The sequence below is a fragment of the Pteropus vampyrus genome, unplaced genomic scaffold, assembly GCF_000151845.1.
Source record: "Pteropus vampyrus isolate Shadow unplaced genomic scaffold, Pvam_2.0 Scaffold129, whole genome shotgun sequence".
Lineage (NCBI taxonomy): Eukaryota > Metazoa > Chordata > Mammalia > Chiroptera > Pteropodidae > Pteropus > Pteropus vampyrus.
The window spans coordinates 3,280,380-3,300,257 of NW_011888910.1; the positions used below are offsets into that span (position 1 = coordinate 3,280,380).

The 19,878-nt window shown below is 38.7% G+C and overlaps 1 protein-coding gene across 3 annotated transcripts; it reads left to right on the forward strand.

Annotated features, from left to right (window-relative positions):
* The first annotated feature begins 8,763 nt into the window (after window positions 1-8,763).
* RPP40 (ribonuclease P/MRP subunit p40) lies at window positions 8,764-18,585 on the forward strand. 3 transcript variants are annotated; one of them, XM_011367047.2, is made up of 8 exons: window positions 8,764-8,935; window positions 10,513-10,657; window positions 11,916-11,984; window positions 12,634-12,729; window positions 14,614-14,739; window positions 16,470-16,668; window positions 16,797-16,931; window positions 18,027-18,585. In XM_011367047.2, the coding sequence occupies exons 1-8, from the start codon at window positions 8,813-8,815 to the stop codon at window positions 18,223-18,225; spliced, it is 1,092 nt and encodes a 363-aa protein (XP_011365349.1). In that variant the 5' UTR covers window positions 8,764-8,812; the 3' UTR covers window positions 18,226-18,585. The 3 variants fall into 3 exon arrangements, with proteins under 3 accessions (XP_011365349.1, XP_023390418.1, XP_023390417.1); XM_023534650.1 differs by lacking the exon at window positions 8,764-8,935 and adding an exon at window positions 9,146-9,231; XM_023534649.1 differs by lacking the exon at window positions 8,764-8,935 and adding an exon at window positions 9,251-9,604.
* Window positions 18,586-19,878: the final 1,293 nt, after the last annotated feature.

The window sequence follows — 19,878 nt, forward strand, 5'->3', positions numbered from 1 at the left end:
TGAAATTTTAGAATAATTTGTTATTTTATTATTTCTATTTGTAAATAAAGGATTTAATAAAGCTTTTTACTCCAATATAACCTTAAATTTAAGGTTTAATATTAAAATAATTATACTACATCTATTTCGACATCATGCTAGAATTCAATATTGTTTCACACAGGGTTGCAGCAATGTGAAGACACCGTCCTCATTCTCAAGACCTTTACTATTTAGAGAGCTTTTTGAGGATTAGCTGCAGGTCCCCATATTGTTATTTTTCATAGATTCTCTTCCTCCAACGTGATTAAGGAACAAGGCCAAAATTAAGTTTGAAGCTCTCAAAAACCAAAGGATTTGTCTTTCTGTGGCTGACCAGCATTTTTGTTTCTGTTACCAGAAATACAAATTACAGGCCACAACTGCGGAAAAGAAAATGATGAATTAGTCGAGTCACATTGCACCTAATTTGCACAGGCATGTGCATTGCTAAAAAGAGTCATAACTTCCAACAACCTGAATAAGTTCCCAAGACTTAGTCTGCACCAAGTATTAGGCTGTGACACTCTCCTGTGCCATCAATGGTGTTGACATGAGCTCTGTATGCTGAATTCAAGGCAGACAGGGCTGCAATGCTGTGAAGGGAGCCATACTTCACAGAAACACAAAGTAACACTTTAGTGAAAGCAAGCATGATGGCCAAGGTTAGTTGACTCAAGGCAACTTCATTCTTTTTCTTTTCATTTTCTTTTTCTTCATTTATTTTTGTTAAACATTTTCAGGGACAGGAGCCCAGCCCATGTAGACATGCTTTGATGGCTGCTCAGGACTGAATTCAAGAGAAATAAAGGAGATGACATCCATATTTTAATTGTAAACAAATGTGTCACTAAAAAATTTCAGATCCATAAATCCATATATGTATTAATCATCACACTAATTTGAAATGCAAGAAAATGATAAACCATGTGTCACATATTTTTCTCCAGCCCCTACCTTTTGTAAACATCTAAAGTTCCTAAGTATACAGATACTCTTTATGAGAAAAAAAGAAGAAAAAACTCTCATTGATATCAATGTAAACATTTAATATTGGAGAATTAGAGTTTTTCATTTTCTATTTTGTCTGTATTAACTTTAAAGATAGCAAAGATATAGAGTTCTACATTCAGATACTTAATTTTCATAAAAACTCTGAATGTAAAAAGCTTCATTTCTTCAATTATTAACAATAATTGCAATTCACCCATTCTATGTGGAATATACTTCCAAGAACCATGGGGAGATGAAATAGAAATAACAAGTACTATTTCTATGAGATGGTAAGTTCTTCAAAGGCAGGGGCAGGAAGATAATCTCTCTGGTGCTTAGCACAGTGTCTGCCACATAGTGGGCACTTAATTAAGAGATTGATGGTTGAATAAATGAATATTTCCAATGGGCATGAAGGCTAAATACAGTTAAGTTCCACACCTAGCATTATGGATATCTGTGCACACATTGACACCACCTGTACTTCCACTGTTGCCCAAGAATTATCCTTTGCACCACAGTACCCCCTCCACACAGCCCCAGGACAACCACTCCAACTGTTGGAGAATCTGGAGATTTATCTCACCCAATATTCTTAGCTCATCACCCTTTTTCTCCCCCTCAGCATTTGTACCCAAGCCACCCTTCCATCTTCTATTCTGTTTCACTGCTCAAAGCTCTGTTAATTCTACTCCAAGCAGATCTCAAAGAGTAAAATTAACAGAGCTTTGAGCAGTGAAACAGAATAGAAAGTGGAAGGGTGGCTTGGGTACAAACCACCCAATTCTACTTCCTTCCTTCCATCACCCTCCCCGCAGCTGTATCTCTTTCTTTCATCAGTTTTTGTCTCCTTTTCTTGTAAAATAATTATTCTACCACTCTCTGTCTCACTAACATTCACTCGGGAATCAAAAATTCACCCCATAGCCCAGTATTCCAGTTTTGAAAAAATTAAGTCACATTCTGGAATACGAACCGGTGCTGTTCACCTCTAGATAACTTAAAAGTAGTTTAAGATCATTTAGGATCACCAGAGAAATCTTAATCTCTCATTTCCTTCTTCTTCTTTTTTTAAAAAATGTATTTATTTATTTATTTTTTGTGGTGACATTGGTAAACAAAATCCAGTAAGTTTCAGCTGTCTCATTTCCTTCTAATCAAGGCTATTTTACCTCAAGTACTAGCATTCGAAGTAAAAAGTTTTCAAATTATGCCAGCAAAAAAAAGAAGTGAAGTACTGATTTATGTTATAATATAGATGGACCAAATGTTATGCCAAGTGAAAGAAGCCAGTCACAAAAGTCTATGTATTATATGATTCCATTTATATGAACTGTCCAGCAAAGACAAATCTATAGGGACGGAAAGTAGATACGCGGTTGCTTAGGGCTGGGAGAGGAGGATATAGCTAATGGATGTTTCTTTTTGAGGTGCTGAAAATGTCCTAATATCGACAGTGGTATTGGTTGCATATATCTGTGAATATACTAAAAATCATTAAATTGTACACATTAAATGAGTGAATTCTATCGTATATAAATTATATCTCAATAAAGCTGTTTAAATTTTTTAAAATTATTATGAACTATTTTATACATTCAAAGTAGTATATGTATACACACAGTACAAAGGAAAATAAAATAAGCAGCCTATACCTGTCACCAGCCTAATAAATAAAATTTTGCCACTATCTTTGAAGCCATCTGCATGTCCTTCCCAATACAATCCTTTGCTTTTTACTCCAATTTATAGAGATATAATTGACATATAACAAGGTCCATCTATATTACAACATAAATCAGTACTTCACTCCTTTTTTTTGCTGGCATAATTTTAAAACTTTTTACTTTGAATGCTAGTATTTGAGGTAAAATAGGCATGATTAGAAGAAAATGGGACAGCTGAAACTTACTGGATTTCATTAACCAATGTCGCCATAAAAAAATAAATAAATATATATTTTTTAAAAAGTGTAGTGTTCTGCTTTTCAAATACTCTTTCATTTGTACATTTCCATGTACTGACATAGCCTCAATAGTTGCCATTTTTTTACAGCTGTATTGAAATAAAATAGACTATTAGTTGCTTATATTTACATTGTATAATTTAGTGAGTTTTCTTTTTCAATTATGGTTGGCATACAATAATATATTAGTTTCAGTTGTACAACCTAGTGATTTATGTAACTCACAAAGTGATCATCCCACTAGTACCCCTTCTCCCCCTTACATATTACATTGTTACTATTTTCCTTATACTACACTTTATATCTCCATGACTATTTTGTAACTATCCATTTGTACTTCTTAATCCCTTTGCCCTTTTTCACCATCCCCCCAATTCCTATCCCGCCTAGTAGCCCCCAAAATATTCTCTGTATCTCTAAGTTTGTTTCCATTGTTGTTGTTATTTTGTTCTTTAGATTCCATGTACGTGAAATCATGTGGCATTTGTCTTTGACTTACTTCATTCAGCACAATACCCTCTAGGTCCATCAAGGCAATATCTTTTTCCATTCCCTTTTAGTCAATGTGTGTTTTTTAATCTGAAATGAGTCTCTTGTAAGCAAGCATATATAAAGGTCTTGTTTTCTTATCCATTCAGCCATCCAATCTTTTTGTCAGAGTATTTAATTCATTTCCATTTGAGATACTTTTTGATAGATATGTAGTTATTATCACTCTTTATTCATGTTTTTGATAAATGATTTTTCTTCTTAAAGAAGTCCCTCCAACATTTCCTATGATACTGGCTTGGTGGTGATGAATTCTTTTAGCTTTTTTTTTTTTTTTTTTGTCTTGGAAGCTCTTTATCTCTCCTTCAAGTCTAAATGATAACTTTGCTGGATAATGTAATCTTGGTGGTAGATTCTGGGTTTTCATCACTTTGAATATTTGGTGCCAAACCCTTCTATCCAGCAAAGTTTCTTTTGAGGAATCGGCTACCAGTCTTATGGGTGCTCTCTAGTAGGTTTGCTCTTGCAGCTTTTAAGATTCTCTCTTTGTATTTAACCTTTGATATTTTAATTACAATGCATTTTGCTATGGGCCTTTTTAGGTTCATCTTTTTGGGGACTCTCTGTGCTTTTGGGGGTTGTATGTCTATTTCCTTCACCAGATGAGGGAAGTTTTCCACCATTGTTTTTGCAAATTGGTTTTTAACTTCTTGTTTTCCCTCTTCCCCTTCAGGTACCCCTATGATACAAATGTTGTTACGTTTGATGTCGTCCCATAGGCTCCTTAAATTAATATTGTATTTTTGAGTTCTTTTTTCTTGTCGTTCTGATTGGGTGTCCTTGGCTTCCCCATCCTCTATATTGGTGATTCGATCCTCTTCTCCATCCACTCTGTTGATTCCATCTAATATACTCATCTCAGATAACATAGTGTTCATTTCTGATTAGTTCTCTTTTAATTTCCATTTCCATTTTTATGGTTTTTTTTTTTTTTTAAATCTCTTTGTCAAAGTTCTCACTGAGTTCATCTACACTTCCTCTAAATTCACTGAGCATCTTTATAACCAGTGTTTTGAACTCTGCATTTGTTAGATTGCTTGACTCCACTATATCTGGATCTCTGTTCTATTCTCTCATATGGAATCTGCTTCTTTGTCTCCCTCTTTTGGCTGCCTTTCTGTGTCTGTTTCTATGTACTAAGCAAAGCTCCTAAATCTCTTGGTCTTATTAGCGTGGCTTTGTGTAATAGGTGTCCAGTGTCACAGTCCTGAGAGGGGTTCAGCTGCAGGCCAAATTTAATCCCAACCTGTGCCCCTCTGGGGCCACCTGTTAAGATTCAGCAAGCAATCTAATGATGCTGCACTTACAGTTGCTTCAAGAGGCCATGCCAGAAACCGAGGTCAGTCGCCACCATTGTGGGGCTTGGCGCTGCTCAGCAAGGGAGCACAGGACATGTTGAGGATCCAACTGGATGTGGCTTGGGTAAGTCCACAAGTTGGGGGAGGAGGAGTTTCAGAGAATCCTCTGGGCGGAGCCACCTCCATTATCTAGTTTGATGATGTCTCAACTTTGGCGGACCTGTGTCCGCACACTGGACAGGGGGTGATGGGGAGAAGGCTCAACAGAGGAACAATAAATACCACCAGCAATTCTGCCCAGGAGAAAGCCATGCCTCTGCCCTCACTCCACCAACTCAGTATTTCTCTATAAATCCCTGGAGCCCCTCCAAGCAGCCAACCGGGCGCTGATACTCAGAGCAAGCGAGTCTGTCACTCCAAAAATCCTGTTGTGGACATGGCCCTTTTAAAACGAATGTCTGCTGCTGCTGCAGCCTCTGTCCCACTCCACCACTCAGGACAGGACAGCCTTATGTCTTCACCCTCTCCTACCTCCTACCATTGCAGGGCGATTTCTTATTTCTCTCCCTAGTTGTAGGGTTTCTGTTCATCTAGACCCCCAGGCGACTCTGCTTGCTGTTAGCTCCATGTTTCCTTCACAACATTGATGTGGTTGCAAGAAATGTACAAAGCCTTTATCATCTACACCATTTTGCCTGGTCTCACAGTTGTCATTTTTAATGTTTGTGTGCTTCACAGATTTCCATTTAGTCAGAAGGAAGACGGCCAAGGAAAGAGGAAATGTAGTCTGACTCTGAACCCTGAACAGAATGTCTAAGATTCAAGTTCTCTCATGGGGTGGGTCACATATTCTTTTTGGGGCCCATTCAGTTTTTTCAATGCAGCTGCTGGATCTAGTTTCCACTCTGCCTGCCATCAGAGGGCAGTTTTGCTCTTGTATCCCAGCATGGGTCCATTTTTGATGGCTGCCCAGAACCCTGCCCTGGAAACAGCTGTGAGGTCAAGTTCAGGCTCGGTGGAAGGAAGGCCTCTGATTTATTACTGGCATCTGCAATAGTCACAGTTCCTAGCACTGCCTTCACTATTGCTCCCACTTGTAATAAGATGTTAAATGACTCCAGGATGATGCTGGGCACTGATGAACCTGGTCACTCCATGAGCTTCTGAATTGGAGAGCTCTCTCCTTCCACCACCACTGCATATATCTAGATATAATTATAGGCACTGTAATGGTGTTTTGGATTTGCACCCTGACCCAGGCATGAATTTATTTCAAAGAATACTTTAATATTTTCAAGGAGTCAAGCAGCTTTTGATTTCTGTTTATATCGAATTTTATTGCATTGCAGCCCCAAAATGTGGTAAAAATTTTTGTCCTTTTAAATTAACTATTTTTTGTGGCTTTTTAAAGAATACCATCAAAGGCATTTTTATTTCTTTGCAAGTATGTCAGCTCAGTTTTTTAAAAATTCAATTTTTTAAACTTTATTCTTTTGGGTATATGGATCTGTTATGTTTCATTTCTCATGCTTTTCCCCCTTTTTTAGCCTTTTATCTCCCTGGCCCTTCATTCTCTTTTCTTTCTATGACTTATGCTCTAGATTCTATGATTTAATAACTGTTTGTTAGTTAAGGTTGCTCAGGTTGTTTTCAGTTTTAGAAACCAGAAAATTTGACACATAATAGTATGAATAAACAAGGGTAGGCTATGGTAGATGAAGCCACAGAGATAGGCAGGGACCAGGTTATCTAAACTTTTATTCTACTGCAATGAGAAGCAAGGGGGAAGTTTAAATGGGAGGTGGGTGGTATAAAATGTTTTCAAAAGATCACTCTGAATGTAGAGTGAACTATAGGAGGGCAAGACAGGAAGCAGGGAGATGGTAAAGAAGCTATGTTTGGCATTAGACCAGAATGAGAGGAAGATGGCTGAAACTGGTTGTAGGTATGGAGAGAGTGAGAAAGGGCCACAACCAGGATGCATATTGCAAGCAGAGCCAACAAGGGATTGCATGTGCGGTGAAGAGTCAAGCATGACTCCTGGGTGCCCTCTCCCGGGTGTCCCATCCCCCCAGGAAAGAGAATCCAGGTGGTTTTCAGCAGATAAACATATTGAAAGCTGTGAGACTGTGTGGGATCACTCTGAGAAGAGAGGTCAGACAAGAAAGAGAAGGGGGCTGAAAATCACTAGAGATCTGGTGGAGGAGGAAGAGCAGGAGAAGGAGCATACAGTAAGCTGGGAGAGAAAAAAATCCAGAGGAAAGTGTTTCAGTAAGGAATGTTTTGAAATGTACCTAGAGATTTGTTTTAATCAGGTATGATAAGACATGCAGACATTGAAATAACTGTCATGAAGGAAGAAGTTTTTACTCTGTTTTCTAGAAACAGATGGCATGGTAGGCCACGCAGAGCCACTTGGGGAAATACCTAGGTCAGCCAGAAGGCAGAGGGAGTGAGGGGAAAGCATCAGCCAGAGCCATTACTGTGGTTAGAAATGGGAGAAGCAGGGTAAACAGACTAAGTTTGAATAATTTCAGTGGGCTCTGGAGTATAGGGACTGTCCCCAGTAGTCTGTACCTGGCCTGGGGGTTATTGGGGTAGGGGGATACTAGCCTGTAGCATAATAGCCCACAGAAGAGGTGTGGCAGGGTGTGGGCTCTTGATTATTTGTAAACAAAAGCCACACTCAGGCACTATTTGCTTTCTCTAGAAATTAGTTAACCCTGGAAGGGGGAATTCCTTCCTGGTCAGCTAGGCTCCAGATGCCAGGGCCATCAGAAAATAAGAAAATACAGTTAATACATGGAAGAAGTGCTCAAGTGTAGCATCTGTGTCAAATGCAACTAAGAGATTGAGTGAGATAAGAACAGAAATTTGGCCTTGAGTTTGTGAAGTAGTGTTGAGGAAAGCTAGAATGGAATGGGTTCAGGAGAGAATGTGAGGACAGGTAGTTCTAATGGTGCAGAGAAACAGAATGGTGAATGCAGAGGTACTTGGGGTTTAAGGTGGCCTTCTTGTTTAAAATGAACATTAGGGCATGTTTGTATGCTGATAGAAATGACCGCGGTAGGGAGGAGGAAATACATACTATTGACAAGAGATCATTACATAGAACTCTAGGAAAGTAGGCTGAAAGGACACCTCAGCCTCAAATTTACTTGAAGCTACAGCTATAATCTGTAAGATAAATGGGATTTGTGCCTTCTATTTCATAATACAAGCACATCTTACAGAACAAATCCTCAAATAATGTTTCCCTAGAAAGACACTTCTGATATTTGAATACCCAAACTGCATGCATAGCATGCAGTTTACTTAGCTTCAGTTCTTCCGACTCTTATAGTAAAATTAACGCTCAAGAAAGTTGTACCACAGATATTCTGCTGTTAGGCATCCTTTCTGCACAGAATTGGGGCTGTGCATACTCCAGTTTGAGAAGCATGTACTAACGTGGTACTTGAGTTGATCAGAAAAATTCAATGGAAAAATGAATTATTACTGTAACCCCTAACAGCAACAAATTATTAAGAGGTTCCGGAAGGATACTTTAAAAGGGATCTCAAAACTGGTTTCCAAGGCGACTTATTGTAGGGCGGACAACAGAAATTGTGTATGACCTTCCTAAACAAACTTCCTTAACATTTTGGGAAAGACCAAGGGGGGGCGGGGTACTCTCAGAGGAAGGATTTATGGCAAGACAGCAGTTAGGAGGGACGGAGGGCATTTCGAGACAGATGACTTTGAAAGAAGTTCCGGGTTCCCAGGTACCAGGTACTTCCATTTTAGGCAACGAATTTAAAGAGTCAGGTACTTGTCAAACAGTTTCTGTCCTGGTTCCAAAGAAGCCTAGGACGCAGCACTGCTAGCCCACCCCCACCTGGGGGCCGGCCTCCAGGAGAGCGGCCTGGCCGCAATGCGCATGCTCAAGGGGCGGGGGGAGAAGGAGCCGGAGGCGTCAAGCTACGGGAGGGCCTGCGTCCGGGAGAGCATGGCCACCCTGCGCAGGTTGCGTGAGGTACCCCGGCACCTGCTGGTCTGCGAGAAATCTAACTTCCGCCACGACAAGTCGCGCCACAGGCATCTTGTGGAGACGCACTATCACAACTACAGAGTGAGTTCTGCCGCCCTGGTCCCCGGGCCGAAAAGGCTTGGGGAGATCCACACTCTGCTTGGCGTGACGGGCCCGCCTTCGGCACTGGAGGGGCGGGGGGGGTCCTCGCCGGGTGTCCTGGGAGCTGTAGTCTCTTAACCGCTCGGAGCTGGTTCCTTGGGGAGCTGCAGGACTACAACTCCCAGGGTGCGCCGGGCGCGGGGCGGTATCTGGTCTTGGGGGATGGGGGTAGGGCAGTGTGCGCCTGGCCGTATCTGAAGCGCCGCTAGCACGCTACTCCTCCCTTCCCCGCCCAGGTGCAGTGCATCCCCGGGAGGGACGTGAGAGACAGAGTCAGGACAGCTGCGAAGTGCAGCAGCTGGCCGGCCGCGTACAACTCCCTTTTTCCCCGAATCGAAGCCAGGCTCTCTCCTCCTCCCCACAACTTAATTCTTTCTCCCACCCGCGTGGCCATGGATCTTTTCAGAGAATCGTATCGAGTCCAGGCGCAGGAAACTATTCGCTTTTCTAAACTGTTTATGGAAACTGGTTTGATATCTGAATAACTTTCCACTTTGCCTGACTGATGTCTTCTGTGTCCTCAAGGCAAAGTGCCCTATTTCGGCAGCTTTTGGAAGTTCGCAGTGGTGGCGGAGCTATCAAGCACAGATTAAGAGCTTTACGGGAGTGGTAATATTGGCTGTTGCTTCGTGAAAATGTCACTCTCATGGGTTGTCTTTTTCGCGAATGTGGAAGTCGAGGCCTCAGTGAGGTTAATTATTAGTTTATCCATGATCGGCTGAATGTAGGGGAGAATAACCAACCCATTTCAGTGGTCAGGCTTCCAAAAAAATCAGCCTTCAGATGATAATGGTTTCAGCCTTTAGCATTTTAAATTGATCAGCCTAATCTCCACTCAGGACTGAGTGGCCAGTTTCTCAGAGACACAAGTGGTGACTCTGATTCTTCAGGAACATACTGGTGTGTTCAAGCTTTGGGAGAGCGATTTTCGCAGTGTGTCGCTTTGGGTTTAACTCGTTAGGTTTAATATCTGTGCTTTGGATGGAAAGCTCATACAGACAGTAGTCAGGGATGTATACCTAAACTCGCTAGGACCGATCTGTAGAATTTTTCTGTCTATAAAGCAGAAACATCCAGGAGCACCTCTGCTTCCATCTAACCTCTTAAAAATTGGTTCTGAAGGGATAAATTCCTTATTCCCAACAGTTCCTTTGATTCAAGGCTAGTGCAAGGATAAACAAATCTAGGGATATTCAATTGTCCTATATTTCCCTAAAAATTAGAGTAATAAAAGGAACAGGACATAAAACACATTGCTTATTTATAAAAGTAAAATATTAGCAAGACCTTTCCTTTAAAGTTGTTTGCTCATTCTCTTTCCTGAGCTATGTTTGAATACAGAAGTGAAAAACTTGAATTGTCAGATTTCTCTCTTCCTGAGATTAGTAAGTTAATTTATTAGAGTTTTGTATGAATCTGTGGAGAAATAGCAGCTTTCATGATGTTACATCGTCCCCCAAAACCTGGGTGTTGATCCACATGAAAATAAGACTTGTTTATATTACTCATTCCAATAGGTTTCATTTCTGATTCCTGAATGTGGGATAGTATCAAAAGAACTGAAAAACCTGGTCATGGAAACTGGACCCTATTACTTTGTGAAGAATTTACCTCTTCATGAATTAATTACACATGAATTCATCAATACTTTTGTAAAGAAAGGTAAGAAAAACCGTGTAGTGTCCATGAACATGGCCATATGAGGAAGTGTGGTGCTTTTCTAGCTTGAAATGGGACCTATGGAGATAGTCCATGTGGTTAAGTTCTTATATCACTCTCCCCATCCCTCAGTATTCCCACCTCACTCTTTCTCACTAGGCGATGGTTTCTGATGACAGTTGTCTACAAGTGTTGCATGAGGATGTAACATGAGCGTATCCCTCATCTTAAAAGTTAATCGAGAGGAAAGTCTTTTGATCTATGTATTCAGATATACTGCTGTTGGGTATGTGGCTGCAGAGAACACTGTGCTCCCTTTAGTTCTCACAGCAGCTGTCTCAAAAGGTTGGTTTCCTGAGGCAGTCACAGCAGCTGTTGACAGAGCCAGGTACTCGTTGTTATCTTCTGCTTAGATTTTGTGACTCTCCTCCTTAGTTCACCCCATTCCCATTCATATCTGCTGGGTGGATTGATTTATTCCAATTATTTTCTAGGAGCCACTTGTTTGAAACTGTATTTCAGAAAGTCTTTAGGGATCCCACCCTCACTACATAAGTTACTATACTTATAAGTAAGTAAGCCACTTACTTATCCTGCTGTAGGATCCATGTTCGTCCCTTCTAGTGGAGCTGTAAAGGATCCTAATTACTTGTAGCTCCTCTCATTCTGATGTTGCTGGAGCTGCTTATGAAGCTGGATGTCTTGTCTTCGGTCTCATCAACATTATTCCTTTCATCTGTTTTGAAGTTTGATAATACTTTGTAAGTAGTGTGGACACTGGCTATAGTAGGCACTTTTACATACTTTACCCAGTTTAAACTCTTGCAACAACTCTGTGATCCCCATTTTACAGGTGAGGAAATTGAGCCTGGGAGAGATTGAGTAGCTTTCCTATCTTTATACAAGTTCCTGGCACATTTTGAATCTTAACCTGGAATTCTACCTCACAGGTGTGTACATTTACCTAGTATTCTACTTAGTGCCTCTCTGCCAGCATCCCCAAAGGCACATGCTCCATCCCGAGTCCATTTTCTGCTTGATTTTAGTCAACTTGCACAAAGAGGTCTTCAGCAGGGGATTGGACTAACTGTGCTTGGCCTTTTACGTCCTCCAGGCTAGCATTGGCAGGTGTTAGGTTTATTGAGTGAGCTGGAGCAATGATCTGGAATATTTATTATCATGTAAAAATAATCCACTAAGTTTTTGCAGGTGTGATTTTCTTTTTCAAGTCTTAATTTCTCCTCTGGGCTTTCTCTTACAGGTTCATGCTATGCACTAACTTACAATACAAATATTGATGAAGATAATACTGTTGCCCTGCTGCCAAATGGTAACAACAATGAATTTTTACTTCTTTAATTACAAAAGAAATATATACTGTAAAAAAGTCAAATCATACAGATGTTTATAAAGTAAAGGTACCCCCCCCCCTTATCCCCATTTCTCCAGCTCACTCCCCTTAGAGGAAACTATTTTTAACAGGTTGGTGTCCATTCTTCTAGACACTTTATATGAATTCATAAACACACATAAAAGTAATTTTTCATAAATAACATCATATTATATTGTTTCTCAATTTGCTTTTTCCCCAAGCTATATAATCATAGACATCTTTCCATATCAGTGCATATAGTTCTAACGTACTGTTTTTAATGTCTTGAAGGTATTCCAAAGAAAAAATGTACAACTTATTTCTTCTTCAGTAGACATATAAATTTCTAGCTTCACTGTTATAAATAATAGCTTTGTATGTATAATGTACAAACAATGCCCTTGTATTAGAAATAAGATATATGTATGTATAAATAACATCTTTGTATTATATATAAGATCTTTATATGAATTTATTGCACTGATATCAAACTGCTCAATTTGCCTTGCTTTCTTTTAATCAGAGAACATAAGTCATTTTTGACATGTCTTTATGGGGATTATTCAATTTCTAGGGAAATTAATTATGGGGATTATTCAATTTCTAGGGAAATTAATTTTATCACTGGATAAAGACACTTATGAAGAAACTGGACTTCAAGGTCATCCATCTCAGTATTCTGGCAGAAAAATAATGAAATTTAGTAAGTATTATGCCTGCTCCATCAGTTTCTAACAAGGTAGTAATCTCTTTATAGCAATTTAAATTTAATTGTTTGAATTGCCTCTATTCTCTTTGTTCAGAAAAAGTATGGGTTTTCCTTGTCTTTAAAGCTTCTGATTCAGGGGCTCTCAGTTGGACCTCAGAGAGGATGAGATAATGCTGTTGTTATAACTATTTCTCTTCAGCTGTAGGCTGCATCTTATAAAGATCATAGAATTGGAATGGTTCATTAGATATTTATGTTTTGAGTCAAAAATTCAAAGTAATGACCCAAGGTAAGAGTCTACAGCTTTCTTAATAAAGAATTTCCTTTGATTTGACATAAGTCTTTGTGATTACTAGTAGAAATTTACCTATGAGTGAAGAGTTGTGGTTCTACTGTCAGTGTCTGGCTTGAGTATCAATAATTAAGGCTGCCACATCCATAGGTAGATTACAGTTGACATCCGTGCCCTTGGTCTTTGACCTAGGAATATATGAATTTAAAACATCTGCCATTAATATCTCCTTGGGCAAGGGAAACAAAAGAAAAAATAAACAAATAGGACTACATCAAACTAAAAAGTTTTTGCACAGCAGAGGAAACTATCAACAAAACGAAAAGACAGCCAACTAAATGGGAGAAGATATTTGCTAATGATATATCTGAAAAGGGGTTAATATCCAAAATATATAAAGAATTCATATAACTCAACAAAAAACAAACAATCCAATTAAAAAAATAGATATTTCTATTGGAGAATAGATATTTCTCCAAAGAGGAAATACAGATGGCCAGTAGACATGTGAAAAGATGCTCAAGGTTACTAATCATCAGAGAAATGCAAGTTAAAACCACAGTGAGATACCACCTCACACTTGTCAGAATGGCTGTCATCAGTAAATCAAAGAACAACAGTGTTGGCAAGGATATGGAGAAAAAGGAACCCTCATACACTGTTGGTGGGATTACAGATTGGTACAGCCACTACGGAAAAAGTCTGGAGGTTCCTCAAAAAACTAAAAATGGATCTACCTTTTGACCCAGCAATTGCGCTTCTGGGTATTTATCCAAAGAAAATCAAAACAGTAATTAGTAAAGATCTGCATATCCCTATGTTCATGGCAGCACTATTTACAATAGCCAAGATATGGAAGCAACCTAAATGCCCATCCATCAACAGACGATTGGATAAAGAAGTTATGGTTCATATATACAATGGAATATTACTCAGCCATTAAAAAAAATGAAATCCTACCATTCGCAACGACATGGATGGACCTAGAGGTTATTATATGAGTGAAATAAGTCAGAAAGATAATTCTATATGGTTTCACTTATATGTGGAATCTAAGGAACAAAAAGAATAAACTAATCGAAAACAGACTCACAGATACAGAGAACAATCTGGTTATGGCCAGAGGAGAGAGGGGTTAGGGGGCTGGGAAAAGGAGGTGAAGGGTTAAAAAAATACAAATTAGTAATTGATAGATGGTAATGGGGATGGGGAGCATGGCGGGGATGGGGAGCATGGCATAGGGAATGCAGTCAGCATTAATGTAATGTCTATGTGTAGAGCCAGAGGAGAGAAAGAGCAATTGGAGATTGCTTCATGAACTATATAAATGTCTAACCAATGTACTGTATACTTGAAAGTAGTAATAAAATAAAATCGAAAGCAAAAAAACAAAACATCTGTCTAGCTCTCAATGCTAGAAATGTCCCTGAAGACAGTTTTGATTTGGAAATCCAAAAAGAGTGCAAGAACAAAATTTTTACTATACATAAAGTTACAAAAATTCTGATTTTTTAAATATAATACTTTTTCCATAGTGCAAGCTATTTATATGAATGAAGTATTTATTTCTCTTTCTATTTTTTAAGTTGTTTCCATTGATTTGATGGACTTATCCTTTAACTTGAATTCTAAGAAGTATGAAAGAATATCTTGGTCCTTCAAAGAAAAGAAGCCATTGAAATTTGATTTTCTTTTGGCATGGCATCATACAGGTATGAAGACTAAATTATGAAATAGTAGTGATTTCGATTGTTAATTGTTGAAGGGGAGTAATGGAGAGTTGAATGGTGATTCATCTCTATTGTCAGGGATATTATATGTACATATACTTGTAAACATTATTAAGGAAGCTGCTTTGGCACCTCTAACATCCCCGAGAACCGTAGTTCAGGATAATATATGCATGCAGCCATCTACCTCCATCTTGTTGGGTTTTATGTAGATCCAGAGATCTTGAGAGTGGCTGTAGAGCAACTAACCTTTATCTGTTTCTCCCCTTCCTTCCTCCAGCTTATCTCAAACACCCTTGGCTGTAATGTTTTAAAATAATACCAATGATAGTTATATACACAAACTGTTTATTCATTATTGCACAGTAGTAATCAGACATACCATTAAAGCTTAGATTAAATTTGTTGCAGGTTTTAGCTGATTAGAACACGAAATTTAATTCAGTTTGAAGTTTGACGGTCACCAAACTTGTTAATCTACTTAAAATTGCCATATGCCTTGCTTCTTTCAGAAGTGCATTTTTGGCCCATCACAAGATTATAATGAATCAGATCGTTACAATTCCGATGGCCTAGTACTCTCTTTTAGAGAATAGAGAAGCACACAGGTCCGTTTTGGAGATATGCCCATCAGTCTACGCCTCATAGGAAGTTTCTGGTCACTGGGTGCTCCACGTTGCTTGTATGAGTCCTAGGTCTGTAATACTTCAGTGTTTTCTGACTTACGGTAGAGATACAAAAGGGCAGAGAGACAGACTCATATTTCAGTCACATGAAGTCTTCATTGAGGACTATCTATGCGTTGGGTTCTGGAGGGCTTTGTGTTCCTAAGATTTCTAATTATTTTGAGTGCTTATCAGGAACTCTGAAAGGTCTGAGATTTTACCCCAGTTGCAAGCTAAGAAGTTAGCCTACACAGTCTCATGGATTCTGGCAGAAGATATTTGAGACTCCTGGGTCAGAGACAGAGGACTTAATTATAGCAATTTCAGTGACTAGAGTATTAGCATTTGTACCAGTTCAAGTCCAAGTTCCTACAGAGTGATACACAATGGGCCAGGTGATGCTGGCACATACAGTGGTTTATGTTACAGAAAGGGAACTGGGAGCTTAAGGAACTCAAATCTTTTATACTAGGTAGTAAACCTACTGACCTTTGCCCTGGAGGAAGGAAAGGAGACATTTCCATTAGACTGGACAGTGAGCAAGCCTGCCTTTTGCTCCAGTGAGGGCCACTATTTCTGTTTTCCAAGGCTGTTGGGAAATCTTTGAAAATACACTGGGTTACTGGATTTTCAAAGACAGGCTTAAATGAGATTCTATCACTATTCAGTTCCTCTTCAGTTTCCTTAATAGAGATTGTGTAAATATGCTCCTTTATCTGCAGGAATCATTAATTTCATTTGTATATAAGTAAGGCCTTTGGATCTATTAAGTCGAAATTTTCTTATACAGCAAATGAAACTACTATGGGTTGAATCTGAAAGTATTAGGCTTTTCCAGGAAAAGCATGAAAGATGAATGTTTATAGAACTTTGGCACAAGGAACTGAAAGCAGCTTAAATTATTTTAATTTGAATATAGCTTTGCACAACTTCAGTCTTTCTTAATCCTACCTGCTTCCTTTAACTCTCAGATAGGATGGGGTAGTTTTAGGGATTCATGGAAATTGTTTACAATATTCAAATGGCCTTATATGGTTTGTTTTAAAGGTGTAGAAGAATCAACGATGATGTCATACTTTTCCAATTACCGAATTCAGGAGCATCAGCCAAAAATAGCAGTGAGCACGATGACAGATCTGCAGTGCCCAGTACTGCAGAGCAGTGAGCTCAGGGGAAAGCCAGAGGTGTCCTGCAGTGCTGGGGAGCTCCTTGATTGGCTGGGCGCCGTCTTCAGTAATGCTGAACTGTGCGTATGAGAGCTCCTGGGGCTTCTGGGGCTCTGGCTGGCTTCTTGTTTTTAATAGGGGCTTAATACTTTGAAAGTGATCATGTGGTGGATATAACTGTGCTTTCTCTTTTTTGTATGTGTGACAGAAATAATGAGCCTAATAATTTCATATCAACCTATTGCTGTCCTCAGCCAAGCACAGTGGTGGCAAAAGCTTATTTGTGTACAATCATTGGTTTCATACTTCCAGAGAAGATATGTCTCTTGTTGGAACAGCTGTGGTAAGAGCACCTTTTGCCTTTTGTATCTTGCTTATCTGTGCTGACGTGACACTTTAGGGGCAGTACTACTGTTCCAGATTTCAGGGTCCTGTCTCATTTCCCCTTTTTCTTTTACTTTGCTTGGACTCACAGTGTAGTAACATTATCATCTTAAACAACAATTGTTTTTGGTGATAGGAAAATTCTATTGCCATGTACTTGTCCTTATGAAAAAACGAAGAGCAGAGCTTAACTGCTTCTCAAAAATAAACTGGTCATTTTTCTTGTTCTGCGCCAAACCATTTTGGCACAGTTGAAGTTATGTCACTTGAGAAAATAGCGATACCCTTTGAAGAACATGATGATCTGTTTTAAATATTGGAGTTTTGCAAAATGCTTCATTTTAAAATGGGGTGCAAAAAAGAAGTTGACGATCTCTGAATCCAAATCATATCTAAAATCTGTTCCAGCTCTAACATCCTATGAATCACTGGGTATCAGTAATATGCCAAGGATCGTCTAAAGCAGTATTAGTTTTTTCATTTTGGGAGGTATTATAGAAATAAAATACTAAATTGTATCTAATGTCAGGAGACACAAATCCCATATTGAAATGGCTACAAAATAAGCATAATATCTTCTCAGTCTTCACTTTGAAAATGTCTAAGATTGAAATCTTGAGGGTGTTCCTTTTTAAACCTAGCGTTCTTTTTCACATTCATTAGTTTATACTTTGATTTTCCTCAAGAAGGTAGAATTTTTAAAAATCTGATAAATTATTTTGCTGCATTTCAGTTACAGAGATTCTGAAAACAGCACTGTTAAAGGGAGGGAAACTACTCATACACTTTGTGGATTTTTTTTGTTCTTTGAATCTTATATGATCTTCTGCAATGAGGATAAGATAAGCTGAAATTTGTTGTGTGTGTATATATTGGTTAACCATTGAGTTCACAATATAGCATCAGGAATTTAATTTGCGTCTCCTATTTTTATAAATAAAAACTAAGATCTAAGCTTCATTGGAACATCAGAAAGATTATTTATCCTAAATAAGAAAAAAATCTGAACATTCCTAACTTTCTCTGTTTGTTAAGAATTATCTTTCTTTTTCAGTCGCTACTTTGATGAACCAAAGTTAGCTCCTTGGCTTACGTTGTCAGTTCAAGGCTTTGCTGACAGTCCTGTTTCATGGAGAGAAAATGAACATGGTTTTCGAAAAGGAGGAGAACATTTATACAACTTTGTGATTTTTAATAATCAAGATTATTGGCTTCAGATGGCTGTTGGGGCAAATGATGACTGTCCACCATAAAAATACAGAATTTCTAGTCATATTTGTTTATGTTTATGCTGATTTTCAGATTTCTTAATGGTAAAAGGACTGTATTCATTCAGGCTTATATGATGATGACATATCTTCTTAGATAAGCATCCATTAGCATTCTGCTCTGGACTTGGGGCCTGCGACTGTAGCTGGGCTTGTCATCCAATGAATAGCTCCTAGTTGATTTCTCCCTGTCAGTGTAAACACAGGGGTATGGGTTACTACATGGTAGAGTGTAGTAACTCTATACCGTAAGGGACCATTGGGTTAGATGTATGCTTTTAACACAGGCACATGATTACAACTTTTTCACGTAATAATAAAAAGATATCCTCCTGTCGTACTTACCACCTGCTTTAACTGTTGTTCGTATATTACCTAATTTAATTCTCACATCAGTCTCGTGAGGAAATAGGCACAGAGTATAAATGAGCTACTGAGTTCACACTGCTTGATCTCAGGCCACCTCATTTCCAAGTGTGTGTGCTCACTCTCCTGCCTCTGGATCAGGAGGGCTATCTGAATACTGTATACTGTTAAAGAACAAGTTGAAAGAATTTTTTTTTTCCAGCTGTATGGCTGATAAGGACCAACTTAAAACAACTAAAGCTTCTGGAATACATATCAAAAACCATATTTAAATGTACCAATGAGCTGCAAATAAAGTAGTCTCAAAGACTAAATAAATAGAAACAATTTATGGAAATAGAAACCCAAACGCTTTATCCTTAGGATATTTACCAAATATCAAATTGAACTTTGCTTTTCATAGCCTGGGGTAAAGGCAAGGGCATTTTAATAGTAGACAAAGCTGAGGGCCCCTTCCCAAAGTGGATGGGCTAATAGGGGACTCCATAAAGTTGAGACCCCCAAAAAGAGTAAGAGTGAATCATGAATAAAGCTGTATGCCTACCCCCTTACCTCCCTTGTTCCCCAGGATAGCAAGGATGATCACCTGTCCTAAGAGAAAACATCTTCCCTGAGAGAATATATATAACCACAAGCAGCCCTTGAGATGGTTTCTTCATACAACCTACGTAGTCTAAAAAGTTTACTTATTTTTGTTTCTTTTTCCACTGGAAAATAATTTTTATTGAAATCCCACCAGCTGTACAATCTTTTCCTAACATTAAGCTCTTTACTTTGTAATTTGGTCTTAAAGTGGTCCATGAATACTTTCTTCTCCTCCACGGTCTGAAAGCAACCATGGCCAAACTTGGAGGTGGTGTCTGTGAACTTAATGTGAATCTTTTCTTGGGCCCAGAGTTTGGTCAGCACTTCAAGCTGGAAATTTAAAGTGATGGCAAGTTTTTAGTGTCTTCCAGATGACTTGCAGAAGCAAAACAGATTGTCTCTAGAGGAACTGAGAGATAGTGTCAAGGAATATAAGTTAACAATCAATTACAAACAGGTAAAATAGGCAAGCAGAAATGATGGAAATAAGAAGCAGGCCTACAAAAACTTAAGATATTAGAGTTACCAAACAATATGAAATATGTTTTAAAAAAGAAGGATCAAAGAGCATGAGTAAAAACCAAGCAGATTGGGGAAAGTATCAAATGGAAATCTGGGAATAAAAATTATTGTAATTGAAAGTTTAATGGATTGGCTTAATGGTAGACTAAACACCACTGAAAAGAA

What these genes read in the sequence shown, in the direction of transcription:
- RPP40 (XM_011367047.2), top strand. Translation starts at nt 8,813, where the DNA reads ATGGCCACCCTGCGCAGGTTGCGTGAGGTACCCCGGCACCTGCTGGTC. An exon ending in CGCACTATCACAACTACAGA is followed by an intron (nt 8,936 to 10,512) that starts GTGAGTTCTGCC and finishes TCATTCCAATAG; the next exon opens with GTTTCATTTCTGATTCCTGA. An exon ending in CAGAAAAATAATGAAATTTA is followed by an intron (nt 12,730 to 14,613) that starts GTAAGTATTATG and finishes CTATTTTTTAAG; the next exon opens with TTGTTTCCATTGATTTGATG.